Raw genomic sequence first — 25,525 nt, forward strand, 5'->3', positions numbered from 1 at the left:
CCATGTATGGATTTGATTTCGGCAGGGTAACCAGGATGTGGGAATCTTTTTCCTGTGGTAAGACTGCTCCCATGGTGGTTTCTCTTTCCATCTGCACACCCACCGTTCTTTCCTTGTTACAGATGTCATGTATTTTCCACCCAAAATTCTGACGAGTGTTGGATCCAATGCTTCCTTTTGCTGCATCTACAAAAATGAGAACCAGACTATCTCCTCAAAACAAATAGTTTGGTGGATGAATCTAGCCGAGAAGATCCCCGAGACACAGTACAACACTGTGAGTGACCACATTAGCAAAGTCACTTTCTCCAACCTGAAAGCCACCAGACCTCGAGGGAAGTTTACCTATGATGCAGTGTACTGCTGCAATGAGCAGGCATGCCATCACCGCTACGCTGAATTATATGTGATCGGTAAGAGTCCCAAGGCCTCATCCACTCTGTCCTATGAGATCACTTGTTATCCTGGACTGCATTAGAGTCCCACTAAAGATGTGAGGAAATTTTTTTTCATGATTTTTGGTGTTTTTACTTTATATTAATATTTTAATGTGTTTTAAATAGATGTCAATATCAATATATCATGTGAAACTGACGGGTACTTAACTAAAATGACTTGCAGATGGTCACCCAGCACAATCCAATCACTAGTGGGAAGCACTGTGCAGTTGAGGTATCACAGGTGTGTATTGCATTTGCTTCTTTTGTTTTTCTCTGGGCGTGACACGGTTAAATTTTCTGTTACTCTATTGCTATAGCAGACATCTGGTCCATTTTTCTCCCTGAGCAGAAGTTTGAATATAACTCATTAGAAAGTTTGTGAGGAATTTCATAAATTACAATCTTTGAAAACATTTATACCTGAGGCTTACAAGATGTATTTTGCTTTCACTTCATATTATCATGTTTACTAACCAAATTCGGGAATTGCGTTTTGACTCTTGAGTGACGTGCAAGGGAGCTATTTCATATGCAATGCATTTTGACCCAGAGAACGGGCTAAGGTCGGCTGTGCACTGTTTTAATAAGCTTAACTTCATCCAGCTAAAGGTCAGTATTAGAAGAGAACAGACAGAGGGACAAGCTTCTACAGGGTGTGACTGTCTGACTGGTCTTGTTTTTTTTTTTTTTTTAGAATGTAGTGACTGAAGTAAGATAGCAAGCTGTCGTTAATAGGGGTAATGGGTTCTATTAAAGAGAAATTTGCACTCATTTACCTTTTACCTTTCTTTGCTCAAAAATAATTTAAGACATCTCTGAATAGCATCCCCCCTTGTCTGGACACAGGTGTGTCCTAAATGATGTCCCACTGGTATAAAGAAGGCACACACATCCTTGTTTGCAAAGCCTCTCACAGTACTTGTCCAGTATATTTGCTGCTCTTATATTCTAGACTCTGATACTTACTTAAATTGGAGAATTTCAGTTTGCATAAGGCACCCACTTATTCTTAAAGTTTAAAAATTTCAACCCAGAAAATATATCCCTTCTCTTCAATCCTATGATCTGAGCTCTGTGCCTCACGCTCTGAGTTAATTCCTCTGTGTTATTGGAATAAAAATGTCAATTTTTGCATTTCTTAGATGGGAAAAATCAGTGCCTTCATCCTATATGCTCTGAGTGTTTTTAATACCAATTGGAAGTCTGCGATTGGCCATTTTAATTATCTATATCTTTCTGTGCATTTTCACATGCCAACGTGTGTCTGCAGAAAACCACTTACAAGCCCCACAACTCATTCACCATCCAGACATTCATGGGATCACCACATCACCAAATCCTTAATGCGTTCACCACATCATCACCAAATCCTTAATGCATTCCTGAACCTCCCAAGTGCTAGTTTCCCTGTCTGTAAAATGCAGAGAATGGTAGAGTCTATATGCTTTTTGGGGGGAAATAATGACATTTCATTTGGATGTAATTAAGTAATATGACTCCTCCTAGAAAACTTTCTCCCATTTGAGCAATCAATAAATGGTTACTACTGTCATGATGACGAAGCCAACCATTCAGGATTAGACCTTTGCCACTGTGTTTCCACACTGCTATTGTGCTGCACACTGATGATTACACATCCTTCTGTCATTGTATTCCTCACCAATCATTAATTAATTATCTGAACACTCACATGTACTCGAATGTACACACACACACACACACACACACACACACACACACACACACACACTTGAGCAGAAGATATTACAAAGATGGTAAATGAGAAACGATTTTAGTGTTTTAGGTTTCTTTTTCCTTCTCCGTTTCATCCCTGTAGAGATGGCTTTAGTCATCTGAATACCATTTTCAGAGCAAATAGTGACAGGAGGGCTGTTTCTAAGAGAAGAAAAGCTTTGTGTGCTATGAGGAAGTAGGTTAGGTTTGGTTATGACTCTTAATGTTTAAAGAATTTTCATTTCTGAAAAAATGAGTTTAAATATGAAAAAATGAAGTGAGTAAAAAAATGAAAAAAGAAAATGAGTGATTTCTTTATTTTATTTTATTTTTATTTATTTATTTATTTTTTGGACATAGAGGTTTGTGACCCACAGGTTGAGAACCAACACACCAGAGGCTTGCATCAGTGACATAATTATTGAAATAACAATTAAAAATAGGACTGGGGGGACTCCTGGGGTGGAGGGAAAGCAGGCTTGTTTATTTGTTTGTTTGTTTGTTTATTTATTTATTTTGTTCTTGCTTTAAACAGTGTGTTAAATTCCAACAGAAATGGAGAATGTAATTGACCTCAATATTTGGCTTGACTGGCAGGGCTGGAATACTGTCTAGTCCAAACTGATGTAATGAAAACAATACCAATCCTGATCCTCACATGAACGTGGTTATGAAGTAGCACCAAAAGTCATCTTATGGTTGGGGTTCAGCACAGCATGAGGAACTGTGTTACAGGGTCGCAGCAGTAGGAAGGTTGGGGTTCAGCACGGCCTAAGGAAGTGTGTTACAGGGTCACAGCAGTAGGAAGGTTGGGGGGTTCAGCACAGCCTGAGGATTGGCGTTAGAGTCTCAGCGTTAGAAAGGCTGAGATCTTGCACTAGTATAACCACCACAGTTCTGCGACTCTGTGCCTAATTTACTTTCTTGTCAACTCTTCTCACATCTGTCCTTCACCACCTCCCTCGCAATGTTTTTTATAGTCACTTTTTGTGGAAAGGATAAGATCTAGCTAGAGCTCGGAGCTCAAGAGGGCCTAACAACAGCATCACTTTTTAGACAGAGAAAATGATGTCTGTCAAACAACAAATCTGAATTCTGAATGTCTTTTTTTTTTAAAAATCAATACTACATATTAACTGGCTACTTTAAAAAAAAATATCTTTTAAGGCGCAGCCTGTACTGTCCCGATAATCCATCTATTCGTCCTACATCAGAGCTCAAAAACTGCGTCTTACAGACAGATGGCTTTTATGAATGTGTTTTCCAGCCAATCTTTCTATTATCTGGCTATACAATGTGGATCAGGATCAACCATTCTTTAGGTTCACTTGACTCTCCACCAACGTGTGTCCTTCCTGACTCCGTAGGTATGTCAAACTGTGTTACGTATTTTCCTTAGATTTGGATGTCATTTTCTAATTGTACTATATTTTGAAGAAAAAAGTTTCTGTTTATGGAGTAGTTGAGAAGATGATTTGCCTTAGAAGCTTTCTAGTTTTGACTTTTTATTACCATTTTAAATTATTTTTTATATAGTTCATAGCTTGTTTGTTTATAAATATGGGTAATATATTCATATAGCACTTGGTGAGTTGCGTGGTGTCACTGTGAAAGCAATGTTGTAAGGTTTCTAGTGTAGTTCTGCGAGAATTTGCTATTTTATTCTGGAAGTTTTATTTGATAATCTAAAGGTTTCAAGACTTTAATGGGTAAAATGCTGGGTAAGAAACATTCAAAATAGCTAAAGGAAGTGAAGAAAATTGATGCAGCTGGTGAGATCTGTAATCTTACTCACAAGTTTCAAAAGGTATCTTGAGATCAAAGGATTCAAAGCATCTTTGAGACATTTAACACATTCTTCCAGAGTTACTACAGAATATTTGAGAAATGACTGACTTTTGGTTATTCATTTTATTGCCATACATTATTCTGTTAGGAAATTATGGCAAAAAAATCTATAACTTTTTCATGATTTTTTAAAAAATTGGTCTGCACATATTTGAAATAGAATCTAGATTTTGTTAACTATAGGATGAATGTATTTTAACTACTAGATTCAATTTTTGATAAAGATGCCTACTTAATTGATTATCTTTTCCTTTGCACCATTCCACTGTGTTTTTACTATACTTGGTATATTTCTGTTACCCAGTGTTCCAGGGTAATAAAGGACCATGAACATTCACATACAACATGGAATCAACAACATGCTATCTGAATAACACTGGGTGTTTTGCTTTCCAAAACTAAAACAGTTTAAATTGGACTCATCTTGCCTTAGGAGGAAAGCAATGTGGAAATAAAGCTTCAGGATGTAAACCTCTGTGCCCTTCCTAGACTTTAAAACTTGGATTAGGCAGGAAAACATTCTGTATCATCCATCATACACCCCCGATGTGTGCACCACTCTGGCCAGTGTAGATACTGCACTGGCAGTGCTTGGCAGGCACTGAATCTATCTATGTGATCGATTGAGGCACAACCAAAGAATTAATTCTTACACAGTCTCAAATGCTTGACATTTCCTTTCTTGGAAAACAATGGCCTTTTCTAGGGATAAACATTTTATCATCTTCCTGGCTTGGAGATGAATACTTTCATGAACTGTGAGGACTTTAATGATCATAAGAAACTGCATACCAATGACAAATTTGAGGCGTTTTATCATGGATGATCTAAAGTACTAGTGTTGGTTTTTTTAGTGACCAAAAACTACTGTTCAAACAAGAGACTGCTCTTTGTGTACAATGGTTGTTTTCAGAAGTGAGACTTGGAGGGAAAGAATGATGGTGAACATTCATGTGCAGTGCAGGTCTTCTTTGTTTCCTATGAGTCAATGCTGTGCTGACTTACAGAGCTTGAGGGAGTCACCGGATTGAGTGGGTAGGCCAGGAATGTCTATAGAAGCCTTTCCTAACTTCTCTGTACAATGCCTGTACATGGGCCTAATTGGGACTTTTCAATTTAGGGATTCTATTTCCTTTCAGCTGCTAGAGTTGTGTACTTCCTATTCCAGTCAATGGCTATCTCTCGTTGGATGTGCCAGTGGCAGAGGTACCCATCAAAATAAGGGAAGAAGAGGAGTATTCTGGCCATCATCCTAGAGACCTTGGGCTCTACCTCCTGTTAACCTATTAGATTCTGACTCTTGGCAGCTGTGGAAGGGAGATGATGGGATCTGAGATAGGAGGACATGCCCTCTGGAGAAAAAGTTCCTTATTAGCTAGTGTGAGAATACAGTACTTAAGCAATTTAACATGTTGCTATGGCAGCAGAACCCATTACTCCATTTATGGGATGTGACCCACAGAAAAGACTAGACTTTAAAAAGGATATTTAAATTACTATTACTTAATATTATTATTTTTTAAATTTTTTAGTAAAACCACTACCTCCATCTAATGTAAAAGCAGAGATTACTATAAACACTGGATTATTGAAAGTATCTTGGGAAAAGCCAGTCTTTCCAGAGAATAACCTTCAGTTCCAGATTCGATATGGCTTAAATGGAAAAGAAATACAATGGAAGGTATCTTTTATTTCAAATTGATTTTCTTTCTCTCTCTGTAAATTGGTGTCTCTCTCTTAGCTCAGGCTAACCTCAAAGTCACTGTGCAGCTCAAACTGGCCTAGAACTTTCATATTCCTGCTGCTTAGCCTTTCAAGTCCCAGGACTACTAGATGCTATTTAAGTGTTTTAAGAGTGTCTATTAATCATACTTAATAATGGATTTTATTATGATATTTTCATCCATATACTTTAGTTTGATCATATTCACCCTTTCTTACCACCTCTTGTTCCCCTACCACTGGTCCCTTTCCTCTTGCTAGCCAGTTGTCATTCTACATCTTTGGTAAGAAGGTTTTCCCCACATGACCATGGTCAGCTGTATCACCAATGAAAAAGTCTCATCTTACCCAGCAGTGGTAAAATCCTCGGGGAGAGCTGGGGGCCTTGTGAGCCCTTCTCCCTTCTGTGACCAACCTTATGTATGTCTTATGTAGGTATCACAGCTGCAGAGAGTTAAACATGCAATAGCATCTTATCATTGTTCCTCGCACACAAAGAGAGAGTGTACTCTTCTCTACTGTGTGTGTAGTCACTTTCATTACGTAGACTGTCAAACTTTAATCTTTGTAAAGAACAAAATGTCGTGATCCGGCATTTCCTGAAGGATTCTTGACAGCATGTTTTCCCAACTAAATGTTCTGTGAAAAAGAAACTGCATGGTTAAATAGGCTGAGGAAACCCTGCCTCACTGTACCTTTCTAGTGTAGAGATGTACTTTGTGACATTACATGTTTGGAGAAGGCTGTTTTGAAAAAACATTTGCCATATTTCATCCTTTTTACCCGCACTCATTTTTTTTTCAGAGACCATATTTCTCTTAAGGTCTTCTGATGGCTCTTTATGTGTATGCATGGGCATTTTGATAGAGGCTACTTTTATTGAGTGTTTGAGTGTGCATATGGGGAACTGTGTTAGTTTTGCAGCAGCAGTTTGCTAAATCTGGAAATACAAGAAATCCTGATTACATTATTAGCACAATGACCTTGTTGCAGTGCATTTGAGTCTTATCCACTTGATTTTCTAGAGAGAGCCCTGTCTGACCACCATGCTAGAATTCTTGTCTTGGTGATGGAGAGAGGACCAGAGGACAAGGCTTAGCAGTGGGGTGAGAGCAAGTTTGGCACTGACCTTGCAAGGGCAGCCTGTTCACAAGGGAATGAATGAACTGATGTGGGAGGCAGTGTTCTGTTCCTTTGATTAGCCTAACTTCGTGATTTCTGAAGTGGGAAAATACATTCCTCGGTCTTAAGTTCGGAATGTTGTTAAGGTTTAAAATGAAAGCACACTTCAGGACCCACAGGAGGCAGGTATGTTGACAGTGTGACTTCCTTTATAGACACACGAGGTATTCGATGCAAAATCAAAATCGGCCAGCCTGCCAGTGTCAGATCTCTGTGCGGTCTATGTGGTACAGGTTCGCTGCCAGCGGTTGGATGGACTAGGGTATTGGAGTAATTGGAGCAGTCCAGCCTACACTCTTGTCATGGATGTAAAAGGTCTGTGAACATTTGTTAAACTTTCTTGAGAATGCAGAAGCATTTGCTTCAAACATGACTGAAAACATTCCTCCTGAGAACATGCGCCCAACTCCGGCTTCTTGTTATTTTGCAGTTCCTATGAGAGGGCCTGAATTCTGGAGAATAATGGATGGGGATATTACTAAAAAGGAGAGAAATGTCACCTTGCTTTGGAAGGTATTTCCAATTTCTACCTTTTATTTTCTTCTGAACTGAGGTTTGTCTATACTTGGTTCATAGCCCTGTCATTGTTTATCTCACAAATGACCCCAGATCTTATGTTTTAATGCAGTTTGGGGATGTGGTTATCAGAGCTAACTATCTGGAGTGTTGACATTGTCAGGAGCCTTTATTATTTTCTCAGTTCAATTATAATTGTGTCATTGTAATTTTGGCAAAGTCTTGAACTCTTTGGTCTTCACACTTGTCATCTCTATCAGGATTAAGATTACTAAGTGATAACTAGTGTTGTTTTAAGTCCAGGATTGGATTTCAGTCAGTTGAATGCTGAACAATGTAAACATAGCTTTTCCGAAGATGTAAGAGAGTATTTGACCTATGTGATGGCATAGGCTGAGTGTTTTCCATATGGTGGATGATCAATTTGGAAATGCTAAGGTAATCATTCTCCTAAAGAGCTGATTTCTATCCCAAGTAAATAATCTCATTAGTAGACATCAAGCTGAAGACCAATTTAGGAATAATATACATGAGGTAGGTAATGCTGTGTTTATTATATAAATCTGAAATGAATTTCTCTCTCCAAGAGGAAGTTATTACATGTTTTAAAATGATTTCCTGATCTAAGACCAATCCCCTTATAAAAATTGGGCTATTTAAGAGTTTGTGTATGCTTAGTTTGTAATTCTAGTTACTATATGGTCTTGTTGACATGGTAATGCAATTTCCAAATGGTCTCCACTTTGACCTTTTCGCTTGAAACTGATATTAATTGGCAGTGGTATTTGTTAGATATTGAGTGTTCCTGTACAGAGGGATAGACAGTGACATTGCTCAGCCATTGCTAGGGTCAGCCATGAACAGAATCTAAGTAGCTTTTCTTTATTTTCATTTTTAATCTTTGTCCTCATAGCTATAAAAACTGCCCCATGCACCAGTCTACAGTCAACCTCCTTCCTCATAATCCCATCATGCCCTTGAACAAAACAATGGCTTTTCTTTCCAGATAGTTCTCACTCTTTCCTTATGCCTGGCTCCCATGTTTCCTCAGTGATGTTGCCTGATGGAACTTTCTGTAATGGCAAGAACAGTTTGTGTGTGCTTTTTCCAACATGGCAGCCATCTGTGGCTTTTTGGCTTAAGTTGTGTCCAGTGTGACGTAAAAATCTAAAATTTCGTTTTTTTTTTACTTAATTAACTGAAATTTAAATGGCCACTGGGGAATATGTTATGGGAGAATAGAATGGTATAGGTTCCTCAGGGTTGATCTGAAGACAGGGATAGCACCCTAACTAACCTGCTGACTCTCAAAGTACTTGAATGCCTTTTTCTTGGATGGACTATCTATCCTTCAGTAGCTCATGTTCTGTTTTGTGTTCCTTTGGTTTCCTAACATGAGTAGTATTTAAGTGATAATGGTCCTTGTGTTAGTTACATGTTGCATCACTACCTGTGATAAATAGCTTGTAAGGAAGAATGGTTTATCTTGGCTTAGGGTTTCAAAGCTCCGTGTTTTTTGTTGGTGCCACTTTGGGACCATTATGATGGGAGCAAATGACATCCCCACCCAATGGCATCAGGGATTTGAAAGAGAGAAAGAAAACAGAGAAGAACTCTAACACTCCCTTTGAGGGATTCCTCTAATATCTGTATTCTTTTCCACTATGGTCTAAAGTTTGTATCTCTTCCCATTGGTGGTAGGCATTTTTTAAAATTTATTTATACTTTTATTTTTATTGGATATTTTTAAATTTACATTTCAAATGTTACTTCCTTTCTCAGTTTCCTAGACATGAGCCCCCTATCCCATTCCCCTCTCCTTCTTTTATAAGGGTGTTCCTCTCCCTATCAACCCCCCTTCTCACCCCCTGACATTCCCCTATACTGGGGGGTCCAACCTTGGGAGGACCAAGGGCTTCTCCTTCCATTGGTGCCCAACAAGGCTATTCTCTGCTACATATGAGCTGGAGCCCTGGGCCAGTCCATGTATAGTCTTTGGATAGTGGTTTAGTCCCTAGGAGCTCTGGTTGGTTGGCACTATTGTTCTTATGGTATTGCAAGCCACCTCAACTCTTTCAATTCTTTCTCTAATTTCTCCAACAGGGGTCCTGTTCTCAGTTCAATGGTTTACTGCTAGCATTTGCCTCTGTATTTGACATGCTCTGGCTGTGTCTTTCAGGAGACAGGAGACAGGAGACAGGAGACAGGAGACAGGAGACAGGAGACAGGAGACAGGAGACAGGAGACATCTATATCTGGTTCCTGTCAGCATGCACTTCTTAGCTTCATAAACCTTATCAAGTGTATATATATATGTCACATGTGGGACAGGCTCTGAATGGCCGTTCTTTCAGTCTTTCAGTCTCTGCTCTAAACTTTGCCTCCAGTTATCCTCCTATCAATATTTTTGTTCCCCCTTTTAAGAAGGAGTGGGAGCAGCTGAATTTTTATCATCCTTCTTCTTGAGCTTCCTGTGGTCTGTGGATTGCATCTTGGGTAATTTGAGCCTTTGGGCTAACATCCACTTATCAGTGAGTGCATACCAGGTGTGTTTTTCTGTGATTGGGTTACCTCACTCAAGATGATATTTTCTAGTTCCATCCATTTTCCTATGAATTTGATGAAGTCATTATTTTTGATAACTGAGTAGTACTCATCCATTGTGTAGATGTACCACATCTTCTGTATCCATTCCTCTGTTGAGGGGCATCTGGGTTCTTTCCAGCTTCCGGCTATTATAAACAAGGCTGCTATGAACATTGTGGAGCATGTGTCTTTGTTATATGTTGGAGCATCTTTTGGGTATATGCCCAAGAGAGGTATAGTTGGGTCCTCAGGTAGTGGAATATCCAGTGTTCTGAGGAAGCTCCAGACTGATTTCCAGAGTGGTTGTACCAGTTTGCAATCCCACCAACAGTGGAGCAGTGTTCTTCTTTCTCCACATCCTCACCAGCATCTGTTGTTGCCTAAGTTTTTGATCTTAGCCATTCTGACTGGTGTGAGTTGGGATATCAGGGTTGTTATGATTTGCATTTCCCTGATGACTAAGGATGTTGAGCAGTTCCTTATGTACTTCTCAGCCATTTGATATTCCTCAGCTGATAATTCTTTGTTTAGCGCTGTACCCCATTTTTAAAATAAGGTTATTTGATTCTCTGGAGTCTATCTTCTTGAGTTCTTTGTATATTTTGGATATAAGCCCTCTATCAGATGTAGTATTGACAAAGATCTTTTCCCTATCTGTTGGTTGCTGTTTTGTCTTAATGACATTGTCCTTTGCCTTACAGAAGTTTTGCAGTTTTATGAGGTCCCATTTGTTGATTCTTGATCTTAGAGCATAAGCCATTGGTGTTTTGTTCAGGAAAATTTCCCAGTGCCCATGAGATCAAGACTGTTCCCCACTTTTTCTTCTGTTAGTTTGTGTGTATCTGGTTTGATGTGGAGGTCCTTGATCCACTTGGACTTAAGCTTTGTACAGGGTGAAAAAGATGGGTCAATTTGCATATTTCTACATGCTGACCTCCAGTTGAACTAGCACCATTTGTTGAAAATGCTATCTTTTTTCCATTGGATGGTTTTAGCTCCTTTGTCAAAGATCAAGTGACCATAGGAATGTGGGTTCATTTCTCAGTCTTCAATTCTATTCCACCTATCTACTTGCCTGTCTTGGTACCAATAGTATATAGTTTTTTTTTTATTGGATATTTCTTTATTTACATTTCAAATGTTATTCCCTTTCCCAGTTTCCTGTCCATAAGCCCCTTATATCCTCCCCCTCTCCTTCTTCTATAAGGGTGTTCCCCTCCCCATCCAACCCTGCTTATCCCCTCCCCCAAACCCCCACAATACACTACACTGAGGTTCCAACCTGGGCAGGACCAAGGGCTTCTCTTTCCATTGGTCAGCAAGGCCATCCTCTGCTACATATGCAGTTGGAGCCATGGGTCAGTCAATGTATAGTCTTTGGGTAGTGGTTTAGTCCTTGGGAGCTCTAGTTCGTTGGCATTGTTGTTCTTATGGGGTTGCAAACCCCTTCAGCTCTTTCAATCCTTTCTCTAATTCCTCCAATGGGGGTCTTGTTCTGAGTTCAGTGGTTTGCTGCTAGATTTCGCCTATGTATTTGACATTTTCTGGCTGTGTCTCTCAGGAAAGATCAATATTTGGTTCCTGTCAGCATGCACTTCTTAGCTTCATCCACCATGCAGTGTTTATCACTATTGCTCTGTAATATTGCTTGAGGTCAGGGATGGTGATGCCCCAGAAGTTCTTTCATTTTTGAATATAGGTTTTGCTATCCTGGATTTTTTGTTATTCCAAATGAACTTGGAAATTGCTCTTTCTAACTCTATAAAAAAGTGAGATGTAATTTTGATGGTGATTGCATTGAATCTGTACATTGCTTTTGGCAAAATGGCCATTTGTATTATATTAATCATTTAATCCATGAGCGTGGGAGGTCTTTCCATCTTCTGAAATCTTCAATTTCTTTCTTCAGAGACTTGAAGTTCTTGTCATACAGATCTTTCACTTGCTTGGTTAGAGTCATACCGAGGTATTTTATATTATTTGGGACTATTGTGAAGGGTGTCATTTCACTAATTTCTATCTCAGCCTGTTTATCCTTTGATTAGAGGAAGGCTACTGATTTGTTTGAGTTAATTTTATACCCAGCCACTCTGCCGAAGTTGTTTATCAGGCTTAGTAGTTTTCTGGTGAAAATTTTGGGGTCACGTAAGTATAGTATACTATCTGCAAATAGTGATATTTTGACTTCTTCCTTTCCAATTTGTATCCTTTGACCCCCTTTTGTTGTCTGATTGCTCTGGCTAGGACTTCAAGTACTATATTGAATAAGTAGTGAGAGAGTGGTCAGCCTTGTCTCGTCCCTGATTTTAGTGGAATTGTTCAAATTACTCTCCATTTAGTTTAATGTTTGCTACTGATTTGCTGTATATGGCTTTTACTATGTTTAGGTATGGGCCTTGAATTCCTGATCTTTCCAGGACTTTTATCATGAAGGGATATTGAATTTTGTCAAATGCTTTTTCAGCATCTAATGAAATGATCATGTGGTTTTTTGATTTGAGTTTGTTTATATAGTGGATTACATTGATGGATTTTTATATATTGAACCATTTCTACATCCTTGGGATGAAACCTACTTGATAATGATGATCACTTTGATGTGTTGTTTGTTTCGATTTGCCAGGATTTCACTGAGTATTTTTGAGTCAATATTGATAAGGGAAATAGGTCTGAAATTCTCTTTCTTTGTTGGGTCTTTGTGTGGCTTAGGCATAAGCATAATTGTAGCTTCATGGAAGGAATTCGGTAGTGCTCCATCTGTTTCAATTTTGTGGAATAGTATGGCCAGTATTGGTATGAGGTCTTCTATGAAGGTCTGATAGAATTCTGCCTTAAACCCATCTGATCCTGGACTGTTTTTGATTGGGAGACTTTTAATAATTTCTTCAGTTTCTTTAGGAGTTATGTGGTTGTTATCATGGTTTATCTGATCCTGTTTTAACTTTGGTACCTTGTATTTGTCTAGAAAATTGTTCATTTCCTCCAAATTTTCCAGTTTTGTTGAATATAGGCTTTTGTAGTAGGATCTGATGATTTTTTTGAATTTACTCAGATTCTGTTTTTATATCTCCATTTTTATTTATGATTTTTTAATTTCTCTGTGCCCTCTGGTTAGTCTGGCTAAGGGTTTATCTGTCTTGTTGATTTTCTCAAAGAACCAGCTCCTGGTTTTGATGATTCTTTGTATAGTCCTTTTTGTTTCTACTTGGTTGGTTTCAGCCCTAAGTTTGATTATTTTCTACCTTATACTCCTCTTGGGTTTATTTGCTTCTTTTTGTTCTAGATCTTTTAGATGTGCTGTCAATCTGCTAATGTATGCTGTCTTCTGTTTCTTATTGGAGGCACTCAGAACTATGAGTTTACTTCTTAGCACTTCTTTCATTGTGTCCCATAAGTTTGGATATGCTATGCCTTCATTTTCACTAAATTCTAAAAAGTCTTTAATTTCTTTCTTTATTTCTTTCTTGACCAAGATACCATAGAGTAGAGCATTGTTCAACTTCCATGTATATGTGGGCTTTCTGACCAGGTTTTGTTTTTGTTTTTGTTTATGTTTTTGTTTTTGTTTGTTTGTTTGTTTGTTATTGAAGACCAGCATTAGTTGGTGGTGATCTGATAGGATGCGTGGGATTATTTCTATCTTCTTGTATCTGTTGAGGCCTGTTTTGTAACCCACTATATGGTCAATTTTGGAGAAATTGCTGAGGTGTTGAGAAGAAGTTATATTCTTTTGTTTTAGGATGAAATATTCTCTAAATATCTGTTAAGTCTATTTGGTTCATAACGTCTATTAGTTTCTCTATGTCTCTATTTGATTTCTGTTTCCATTATCTCTCCACTGGTGAGAGTGGCATGTTGACATCTGCTACTATTATTGTGTGAGGTACAGTGTGTGCTTTGAGCTTTAGTAACGTTTATTTTATGAATGTAAGTGCCCTTGCATTTGGAGCATAGATATTTAGGATTGAGAGTTCATCTTGGTGGATTTTTATTTTGATGAATATAAAGTGTTTTTCCTTATCTTTTTTTCCATATGCACATAAGGCTTTTATTTTTTTCCTGTTACCAATGTTACAAAATTATTTTTTCATCTTTATTAACTTGGGTATTTCTTATTTCCATTTCAATTGTTATTCCCTTTCCCGGTTTCTGTGCCAACATCCCCCTAACCCCTCCCCCCTCCCTTCTCTATGGGTGTTCCCCTCCCCATCCTTCCTCCATTACTGCCCTTCTCCCAACAATCACATCCACTGGGGGTTCAGTCTTGGCAGGACCAAGGGCTTCCCCTTCCACTGGTGCTCTTACTAGGCTATTCATTGCTACCTATGAGGTTGGAGCCCAGGGTCAGTCCATGTAGAGGAAGGCTACTAATTTATTTGAGTTAATTTTATACTCAGCCACTTTGCTGAAGGTGTTTATCAGGTTTAGTAGTTCTCCGATGGAAATTTTGGGATCACTTAAATATACTATCATATCATCTGCAAATAGTGATATTTTGACTTCTTCTTTTCCAATCTGTATCCCTTTGATCTCCTTTTGTTGTCTGATTGCTCTGGCTAGAATTTCAAGAACTATATTGAATAAGTCGGGAGAGAGTGGGCAGCCTTGTCTAGTCCCTGATTTCAGTAGGATTGCTTTAAGTTTCTCTCCATTTAGTTTAATGTTAGCTACTGGTTTGCTGTATATGGCTTTTACTATGTGTAGGTATGGGCCTCGAATTCTTTCTTTATCTTTAAAAATTGTTTTTATTAGATATATTTCTTTACTTATATTTCAAATGGTATTCCCTTTCCCAGTTTCCCGCCATAAGCCCTCATCCTTACCCCCTCCCCCATATGGGCTTTTCCCCCATCCACCTCCCTTACCACCCCCCCTGACATTCCCCTGCACTGGAGGTCCAACCCTTGGCAGGACCAAGGGCTTTCCCTTCCACTGGTGCCCCAACAAGGCTATTCTCTGCTACATATGCACTTGGAGCCCTGGGTCAGTCCATGTGTAGTCTTTTGTTAGTGGTTTAGTCCCTGGAAGCTCTGGTTGGTTGGCACTGTTGTTTTTATGGGGTTGCAAGCTCCTTCAACTCTTTCAATCTTTCCTCTATTTCCCCCAAGGGGGTCCTGTACTCAGTTAGGTGGTTTGCTGCTAGCATTAACCTCTGTATTGGACATGCTCTGGATGTGTCTCTCAGGAGAGATCTATATCCAGTCCCTTTCAGCATGCATTTTCTAGCTTCATCAATCTTATCTAGTTTTGGTGGCTGTATATATATTTAGGCCACATGTAGTTCAGGCTTTGAATGGCCATTGTTGAGTTGCTGCTCTAAATTTTGCTTCCATATTCCCTCATATGGATATTTTTTTCTCCCTGTTAAGAAGGAGTAGGAGCATCTGCATTTTTGCAATCCTTCTTCTTGAGCTTCCTGTGGTCTGTGGATTACATCTTGGGTAATTTGAGCTTTTTGGCTAATATCCACTTATCAATGAGTATATACCAAGTGTGTTTTCCTGTGATTGAGTAACCTCACTCAGGATGATATTTTCTGGTTCATTTCATTTGCCTAGGAATTTCATGAAGTCATTGTTTTTGATAGCTGAGTAGTATTCCATAGTGTAGATGTACCACATTTTTTGAATCCATTCCTCTGTTGAAGGGCATCTGGGTTCTTTCCAGCTTCTGGCTACTATAAATAAGGCTGCTATGAACATAGTGGAGCATGTGTCTTCATTGTATGTTGGAGCATCTTTTGGGCATATGCCCAAGAGAGGTATAGCTGGGTCCTCAGGTAGTGGAATGTCCAATGTTCTGAGGAAGCTCCAGACTGATTTCCAGAGTGGTTGTACCAGTTTGCAATCCCACCAACAATGGAGGAGTGTTCCTCTTTCTCCACATCCTCACCAACATCTGCTGTCACTTGAGTTTTTGATCTTAGCCATTCTGACTGGTGTGAGGTGGAATCTCAGGGTTGTTTAGATTAGCATTTTGCTGATGACTAAGATGTTGAACATTTCTTTAGGTGCTTTTTGACCATTCGATAATCCTCAGCTGAGAATGTTTTGTGTAACTCTGTACCCCAATTTTAATAGGCTTATTTGGCTCTCTGGAGTCTAACTTCTTTGTATATTTTGGTTATTAGCCCCGTATCAGATGTAGGATTGGTAAAGATCTTTTCCCAATCTGTTGGTTGCCATTTAGTCCTCGTGACAGTGTCTTTTGCTTTACAAATGTGTTGCAGTTTTATGAGGTCCCATTTGTCGATTCTTGATCTAGAGCATAGGCCATTGGTGTTTTGTTCAGGAAAATTTCCCCAGTGACCATGTATTTGAGCCTCTTCCCCACTTTTTCTTCTATTAGTTTGAGTGTATCTGGTTTGATGTGGAAGTCCTCAATCCACTTGGACTTAAGCTTAGTACATGGTGATAAGAATGGATCAATTTGCATTCTTCTACATCCTGACTGCCAGTTGAACCAGTACCATTTGTTGTAAATGCTATCTTTCTTCCATTGGGTGGTTTTGGCTCCTTTATCGAGGATCAATTGGCCATAGGTGTGTGGGTTCATTTCTGGGTCTTAAATTCTGTTCCACTCATGTATCTGCCTGTCTTTGTACTAATACCATACAATTTTTATGACTATCGCTATGTAATACTGCTTGAAGTCATGGATGGTGATTCCCCCAGAAGTTCTTTTATTGTTGAGTATAGTTTTCGCTATCCTGGGTTTTTTGTTATTTCAGATGAATTTGTAAATTGCTCTTTCTATCTCTATAAAGAATTGAGTAGGAATTTTGATGGGGATTGCATTGAATCTGTAGATTGCTTTTGGCAAAATGGCCATCTTTAATATATTAATCCTGCTAATCCATGAGCATGGGAGATCTTTCCATCTTCTGAGATCTTCCTCAATTTCTTTCTTCAGAGATTTGAAGTTCTTGTCATATAGATCTTTCACTTGCTTGGTTAAAGTCACACCAAGATATTTTATGAAATTTGGGACTATTGTAAACGGTGTCATATCCTTAATTTCTTTCTCATCCTGTTTATCCTTTGAGTAGAGGAAGGCTACTGATTTGTTTTTGTTAATTTATACCCCAACCCTTTGCTTAAGTTGTTTACCAGGTTAAGTAGTTCTCTGGTGAAAATTTTGGGGTCACTTAAGTACACTTTCATATCATCTGCAAATAGTGATATTTTGATTTCTTCCCTTCCAATCTGTATCCCTTTAACCTCCTTTCTCTGTCTGATTGCTCTGGCTAGGACTTCGAGTACTGTATTGAATAAGTAGGGAGAGAATGGGCAGCCTTGTCTAGTCCCTGATTTTAGTGGGATTGTTTCAAGTTTCTCTCCATTTAGTTTGATGGTGGCTACTCGTTTGCCGTATATTGCTTTTACTATGTTCAGATATGGACTTGAATTCCTGATCTTTCCAGGACTTTTATCATGAAGGGGAATTGACCTTTGTCAAATGCTTTTTCAGCATCTAATGAAATGACCATGTGGTTCTTATCTTTGAGTTTGTTTTTATAGTCCATTACATTTATGGATTTTCATATATTTAACCATGCCTGCATCCCTGGGATGAAGCCTACTTGAACATGAAGGATGATCATTTTGATGTGTTCTTGGACTCGGTTTACAACAATTTTTTTGAGTATTTTTGCATCAATATTCATAAGGGAAATTGGTCTGAGGTTCTCTTTTTTGTTGGGTCTCTGTGTGGTTTTGGTATAAGAGTAATTTTGGCTTCATAGAAGGAATCGGTAGTGCTCCATCTGTTTCTATTTTGTGGAATAGTTTGAACAGTATTGGTATGAGGTCTTCTATGAAGGTCTGATAGAATTCTGCACTGAACCCATCTGGACCTGGACTCTTTTTGGTTGGGAGACTTAATAATTGCTTCTATTTCTTTAGGAGTTATGGGTTGTTTAGATAGTTTATTTGTTCCTGATTTAATTTGGTACCTGGTATCTGTCTAGAAAATTGTTCATTTCCTCCAGATATTCCAATTTTTCTGAGTATAGGTTTTGTAGTAGGATCTGATGATTTTTTAAATTTCTTCAGCTTCTTTTGTTATGTGTCCCTTGTCATTTCTGATTTTATTAATTTGGATATACTCTCTGTGACCTTTGGCTACTCTGGCTAAGGGTTTAACTATCTTATTGATTTTCTCAAAGAACCAGCTCCTGGTTTTGTTGATTCTTTGTATAGCCTTTTTCATTTCTACTTGGTTGATTTTAGCTCTGAGTTTGATTATTTCCTGCCTTCTGCTCCTCTTGGGTTTATTTATTTCTTTTTGTTCTAGAGCTTAGGTGTGCCGTCAAGCTGCTGACATATGCTCACTCCTGTTTCTTTTTCCAGGCACTCAGAGCTGTGAGTTTTCTTCTTAGTACCGCTTTCATTGTGTCCCATAAGTTTGGGAATGTTGTATCTTCATTTTCATTAAATTCTAAGAAGTCTTTAATTTCTTTCTTTATTTCTTCCTTGACCAAGTTGTCATTGAGTAAAGCATTGCTCAAGTTCTATGTATATGTGGGCTTTCTTTCATTATTGTTGTTATTGATGACCCGTCTTAGTGCATGGTGATATGATAGTATGCATGGGTTTATTTCTATCTTCAGCTCTCCGCACTGCCCATGACTGCTCCTAGGCTATTTATTCTTGGGTCAGGAATGTGGTCAGAAAATTTTTATTGCCTCTGGTTTCTCAGGAGTGTCCACCCTTCTGCAGGTCCACCTCTCTCTCCCAACAGGATTTGCATGAAGGGAGCTATGACTGGTTCCGTTCAGTTCTTGGGCCCAGCTAGAAACCAGCTGCTTCCTGCTGCTGGCTGCTCCTATCATCCTGTATTCAGAGGCACTATATGGTTTCTTCTCGGACCAGGAATGTGGGAAGAAGTGGGCAGAGATGGGCAGATGTGGTGGGCTATCCTGATGTTGCACGATTGCCCACACTTCTGGGAGTCCAGCTCTCTCCCCCATGGCATTTGGGTATAGGGAGCTGTGGGATCAGTTCAGATCAGTTCCGGGCACAGCCCAAAACCTGAAGTGCCCTGTCTCAGAGGACTTCTGCCTTTGTGTGTCCTGGGGCCACCAGGTAGGTCATTTGTAGCAGAAAAGTTGGACTTACCTCTGCTCTCAGGTGTGTAGGGGTTCCTGGCAACTGACCTTCAGCTTTCAGCACAGGCAGAAGCCTGAAGGGTCCTGACCCTGACTGCTCCTAGTGGTAAGCATGTTAAACATGTGACTGTGGGGGAGATATTCGAGAGCCAAACCATGTCACTTCACCAATTTAAGTTCTAAAACTGGAGTAAGATTTTTCTAAGGGTATGTATTCTGTGGACTCAGTATTTTACACAGCTACAAGGTAAGTGTCTGCATACCTTTTTCTTTCTTTCTTTTTTCTCTTTTTAAATAAAAAACAAGTTCCGAACTTCTGGCAAGATGGCTCAGGGAGTAAAGACACCACCAAACATGATGGCCTCAATTTGATCTCTAGGACCTAAATGGAGGAAGGGAAGAACTGACTCCCAAGTTGTCCTTTGACCTCCACATGAGTGCCATGCCATACACACACACACACACACACACACACACACACACACACACACACACAAACACACACACACACACACACACACAAATAAATAAATAAATAAATGTAATTAAAAAAAAATAAATAAAAACAATTTCTCTGACATTTTTATATATGAAATTTTAGGATAGTTTTAGACCTACAGGAAAATTGCTACGAACATGAAGAATTTTGTCAAATCTCCATATTTTGTTTTCTCTACACCTAACATTAATATACTTGAGATCATTGTAATTCAAGTTCATAACTGATTCCAGGCAAGCTGGAATTTTGTATAATTTCTCCCAAATATTCTGATGTTAGCTCCGGATTAGATTCCCACATAGGGGTTTTGGTAAAAAATCCACATTTTTTTTTTTTTTAGTAAGTTAATAGCCTTTATTAGAGAAAGAGTTGGTGCAGTGCAGATTTTTTTTTTTACATTTCTTTTTTTTTTTTTATTAACTTGAGTATTTCTTATATACATTTCGAGTGTTATTCCCTTTCCCGGTTTCCGGGCAAACATCCCCCTCCCCCCTCCCCTTCCTTATGGGTGTTCCCCTCCCAACCCTCCCCCCATTGCCGCCCTCCCCCAATAGACTAGTTCACTGGGGGTTCAGTCTTAGCAGGACCCAGGGCTTCCCCTTCCACTGGTGCTCTTACTAGGATATTCATTGCTACCTATGGGGTCAGAGTCCAGGGTCAGTCCATGTATAGTCTTTAGGTAGTGGCTTAGTCCCTGGAAGCTCTGGTTGCTTGGCATTGTTGTACTTTTGGGGTCTCGAGTCGAGGAAGGGAAGAACTGACTCCCAAGTTGTCCTTTGACCTCCACATGAGTGCCATGCCATACACACACACACACACACACACACACACACACACACACACACACACAAACACACACACACAAATAAATAAATAAATAAATGTAATTAAAAAAATAAATAAAAACAATTTCTCTGACATTTTTATATATGAAATTTTAGGATAGTTTTAGACCTATAGGAAAATTGCTACGAACATGAAGAATTTTGTCAAATCTCCATATTTTGTTTTCTCTACACCTAACATTAATATACTTGAGATCATTGTAATTCAAGTTCATAACTGATTCCAGGCAAGCTGGAATTTTGTATAATTTCTCCCAAATATTCTGATGTTAGCTCCGGATTAGATTCCCACATAGGGGTTTTGGTAAAAAATCCACATTTTTTTTTTTTTTTAGTAAGTTAATAGCCTTTATTAGAGAAAGAGTTGGTGCAGTGCAGATTTTTTTTTTTTTTACATTTCTTTTTTTATTTTATTAACTTGAGTATTTCTTATATACATTTCGAGTGTTATTCCCTTTCCCGGTTTCCGGGCAAACATCCCCCTCCCCCCTCCCCTTCCTTATGGGTGTTCCCCTCCCAACCCTCCCCCCATTGCCGCCCTCCCCCCATAGACTAGTTCACTGGGGGTTCAGTCTTAGCAGGACCCAGGGCTTCCCCTTCCACTGGTGCTCTTACTAGGATATTCATTGCTACCTATGGGGTCAGAGTCCAGGGTCAGTCCATGTATAGTCTTTAGGTAGTGGCTTAGTCCCTGGAAGCTCTGGTTGCTTGGCATTGTTGTACTTTTGGGGTCTCGAGCCCCTTCAAGCTCTTCCAGTTCTTTCTCTGATTCCTTCAATAGGGGACCTATTCTCAGTTCAGTGGTTTGCTGCTGGCATTCGCCTATGTATTTGCTGTATTCTGGCTGTGTCTCTCAGGAGAGATCTACATCCGGCTCCTGTCGGTCTGCACTTCTTTGCTTCATCCATCTTGTCTAATTGGGTGGCTGTATATGTATGGGCCACATGTGGGGCAGGCTCTGAATGGGTGTTCCTTCAGTCTCTGTTTTAATCTTTGCCTCTCCCTTCCCTGCCAAGGGTCTTCTTTTTCCTCATTTAATGAAGGAGTGAAGCATTCACATTTTGATCATCCGTCTTGAGTTTCGTTTGTTCTAGGGATCTAGGGTAATTCAAGCATTTGGGCTAATAGCCACTTATCAATGAATGCATACCATGTATGTCTTTCTGTGATTGGGTTAGCTCACTCAGGATGATATTTTCCAGTTCCAACCATTTGCCTACGAATTTCATAAAGTCGTTGTTTTTGATAGCTGAGTAATATTCCATTGTGTAGATGTACCACATTTTCTGTATCCATTCCTCTGTTGAAGGGCATCTGGGTTCTTTCCAGCTTCTGGCTATTATAAATAAGGCTGCGAGGAACATAGTGGAGCACGTGTCTCTTTTATATGTTGAGGCATCTTTTGGGTATATGCCCAAGAGAGGTATAGCTGGATCCTCAGGCAGTTCAATGTCCAATTTTCTGAGGAACCTCCAGACTGATTTCCAGAATGGTTTTACCAGTCTGCAATCCCACCAACAATGGAGGAGTGTTCCTCTTTCTCCACATCCTCGCCAGCATCTGCTCTCACCTGAGTTTTTGATCTTAGCCAATCGCACTGGTGTGAGGTGAAATCTCAGGGTTGTTTTGATTTGCATTTCCCTTATGACTAAAGATGTTGAACATTTCTTCAGGTGTTTCTCAGCCATTTGGCATTCCTCAGCTGTGAATTCTTTGTTTAGCTCTGAACCCCATTTTTTAATAGGGTTATTTGTTTCCCTGCGGTCTAACTTCTTGAGTTCTTTGTATATTTTGGATATAAGGCCTCTATCTGTTGTAGGATTGGTAAAGATCTTTTCCCAATCTGTTGGTTGCCGTTTTGTCCTAACCACAGTGTCCTTTGCCTTACAGAAGCTTTGCAGTTTTATGAGATCCCATTTGTCGATTCTTGATCTTAGAGCATAAGCCATTGGTGTTTTGTTCAGGAAATTTTTTCCAGTGCCCATGTGTTCCAGATGCTTCCCTAGTTTTTCTTCTATTAGTTTGAGTGTGTCTGGTTTGATGTGGAGGTCCTTGATCCACTTGGACTTAAGCTTTGTACAGGGTGATAAGGATGGATCGATCTGCATTCTTCTACATGTTGCCCTCCAGTTGAACCAGCACCATTTGCTGAAAATGCTATCTTTTTTCCATTGGATGGTTTTGGCTCCTTTGTCAAAAATCAAGTGACCATAGGTGTGTGGGTTCATTTCCGGGTCTTCAATTCTATTCCATTGGTCTATCTGTCTGTCTCTGTACCAATACCATGCAGTTTTTATCACTATTGCTCTGTAATACTGCTTGAGTTCAGGGATAGTGATTCCCCCTGAAGTCCTTTTATTGTTGAGGATAGCTTTAGCTATCCTGGGTTTTTTGTTATTCCAGATGAATTTGCAAATTGTTCTGTCTAACTCTTTGAAGAATTGGATTGGTATTTTGATGGGGATTGCATTGAATCTGTAGATTGCTTTTGGTAAAATGGCCATTTTTACTATATTAATCCTGCCAATCCATGAGCATGGGAGATCTTTCCATCTTCTGAGGTCTTCTTCAATTTCTTTCCTCAGTGTCTTGAAGTTCTTATTGTATAGATCTTTTACTTGCTTGGTTAAAGTCACACCGAGGTACTTTATATTATTTGGGTCTATTATGAAGGGTGTCGTTTCCCTAATTTCTTTCTCGGCTTGTTTCTCTTTTGTATAGAGGAAGGCAACTGATTTATTTGAGTTAATTTTATACCCAGCCACTTTGCTGAAGTTGTTTATCAGCTTTAGTAGTTCTCTGGTGGAACTTTTGGGATCACTTAAATATACTATCATGTCATCTGCAAATAGTGATATTTTGACCTCTTCTTTTCCGATCTGTATCCCCTTGATCTCCTTTTGTTGTCTGATTGCTCTGGCTAGAACTGCAAGAACTATATTGAATAAGTAGGGAGAGAGTGGGCAGCCTTGTCTAGTCCCTGATTTTAGGGGGATTGCTTCAAGTTTCTCTCCATTTAGTTTAATGTTAGCAACTGGTTTGCTGTATATGGCTTTTACTATGTTTAGGTATGGGCCTTGAATTCCTATTCTTTCCAGGACTTTTATCATGAAGGGGTGTTGAATTTTGTCAAATGCTTTCTCAGCATCTAATGAAATGATCATGTGGTTCTGTTCTTTCAGTTTGTTTATATAATGGATCACGTTGATGGTTTTCCGTATATTAAACCATCCCTGCATGCCTGGGATGAACCCTACTTGATCATGGTGGATGGTTGTTTTGATGTGCTCTTGAATTCGGTTTGCCAGAATTTTATTGAGTATTTTTGCGTCGATATTCATAAGGGAAATTGGTCTGAAGTTCTCTTTCTTTGTTGTGTCTCTGTGTGGTTTAGGTATAAGAGTAATTGTGGCTTCGTAGAAGGAATTCGGGAGTGATCCATCTGTTTCAATTTTGTGGAATAGTTTGGATAATATTGGTATGAGGTCTTCTATGAAGGTTTGATAGAATTCTGCACTAAACCCGTCTGGACCTGGACTCTTTTTGGTTGGGAGACCTTTAATGACTGCTTCTATTTCCTTAGGAGTTATGGGGTTGTTTAACTGGTTTATCTGTTCCTGATTTAACTTCGATACCTGGTATCTGTCTAGGAAATTGTCCATTTCCTGAAGATTTTCAAATTTTGTTGAATATAGGTTTTTATAGTAAGATCTGATGATTTTTTGAATTTCCTCTGAATCTGTAGTTATGTCTCCCTTTTCATTTCTGATTTTGTTAATTTGGACGCACTCTCTGTGTCCTCTTGTTAGTCTGGCTAAGGGTTTATCTATCTTGTTGATTTTCTCAAAGAACCAACTTTTGGTTCTGTTGATTCTTTCTATGGTACTTTTTGTTTCTACTTGGTTGATTTCAGCTCTGAGTTTGATTATTTCCTGCCTTCTGCTCCTCCTGGGTGTATTTGCTTCTTTTTGTTCTAGAGCTTTTAGGTGTGCTGTCAAGCTGCTGACATATGCTCTTTCCTGTTTCTTTCTGCAGGCACTCAGCGCTATGAGTTTTCCTCTTAGCACAGCTTTCATTGTGTCCCATAAGTTTGAGTATGTTGTATCTTCATTTTCATTAAATTCTAAAAAGTTTTTAATTTCTTTCTTTATTTCTTCCTTGACCAGGTTATCATTGAGTAGAGCATTGTTCAATTTCCACGTATATGTGGGCATTCTTCCCTTATTGTTATTGAAGACCAGTTTTAGGCCGTGGTGGTCCGATAGCACGCATGGGATTATTTCTATCTTTCTGTACCTGTTGAGGCCCGTTTTTTGACCAATTATATGGTCAATTTTGGAGAAAGTACCATGAGGAGCTGAGAAGAAGGTATATCCTTTTGCTTTAGAATAGAATGTTCTATAAATATCCGTTAAGTCCATTTGGCTCATGACTTCTCTTAGTCTGTCGACATCACTGTTTAATTTCTGTTTCCATGATCTGTCCATTGATGAGAGTGGGGTGTTGAAATCTCCCACTATTATTGTGTGAGGTGCAATGTGTGTTTTGAGCTTTAGTAAGGTTTCTTTTACATATGTAGGTGCCCTTGTATTTGGGGCATAGATATTTAGGATTGAGAGTTCATCTTGGTGGATTTTTCCTTTGATGAATATGAAGTGTCCTTCCTTATCTTTTTTGATGACTTTTAGTTGGAAATTGATTTTATTTGATATTAGAATGGCTACTCCAGCTTGCTTCTTCTGACCATTTGCTTGGAAAGTTGTTTTCCAGCCTTTCACTCTGAGGTAGTGTCTGTCTTTGTCTCTGAGGTGTGTTTCCTGTAGGCAGCAGAATGCAGGGTCCTCGTTGCGTATCCAGTTTGTTAATCTATGTCTTTTTATTGGGGAGTTGAGGCCATTGATATTGAGAGATATTAAGGAATAGTGATTATTGTTTCCCTTTATATTCATATTTGGATGTGAGGTTATGTTTGTGTGCTTTCATTCTCTTTGTTTTGTTGCCAAGACGATTAGTTTCTTGCTTCTTCTAGGTTATAGCTTGCCTC

At 39.1% G+C, this 25,525-nt stretch overlaps 1 protein-coding gene across 11 annotated transcripts in view; it reads left to right on the plus strand.

Annotated features, from left to right (window-relative positions):
• The window catches only part of Lepr (leptin receptor), a 179,865-nt gene that overhangs the window by 110,148 nt on the left and 44,192 nt on the right, over nt 1-25,525 (plus strand). For 8 of the 11 annotated variants that reach the window (NM_012596.3, XM_087660351.1, XM_087660350.1 and 5 more), the window contains 6 exon segments: nt 123-413; nt 564-681; nt 3,342-3,541; nt 5,555-5,703; nt 7,082-7,241; nt 7,357-7,439. In NM_012596.3, coding sequence (NP_036728.2) covers nt 123-413; nt 564-681; nt 3,342-3,541; nt 5,555-5,703; nt 7,082-7,241; nt 7,357-7,439 — 1,001 coding nt within the window. 11 annotated transcript variants of the gene reach the window in all.

This window comes from Rattus norvegicus, chromosome 5, assembly GCF_021556685.1.
Source record: "Rattus norvegicus strain SHRSP/BbbUtx chromosome 5, alternate assembly SHRSP_T2T, whole genome shotgun sequence".
NCBI lineage: Eukaryota > Metazoa > Chordata > Mammalia > Rodentia > Muridae > Rattus > Rattus norvegicus.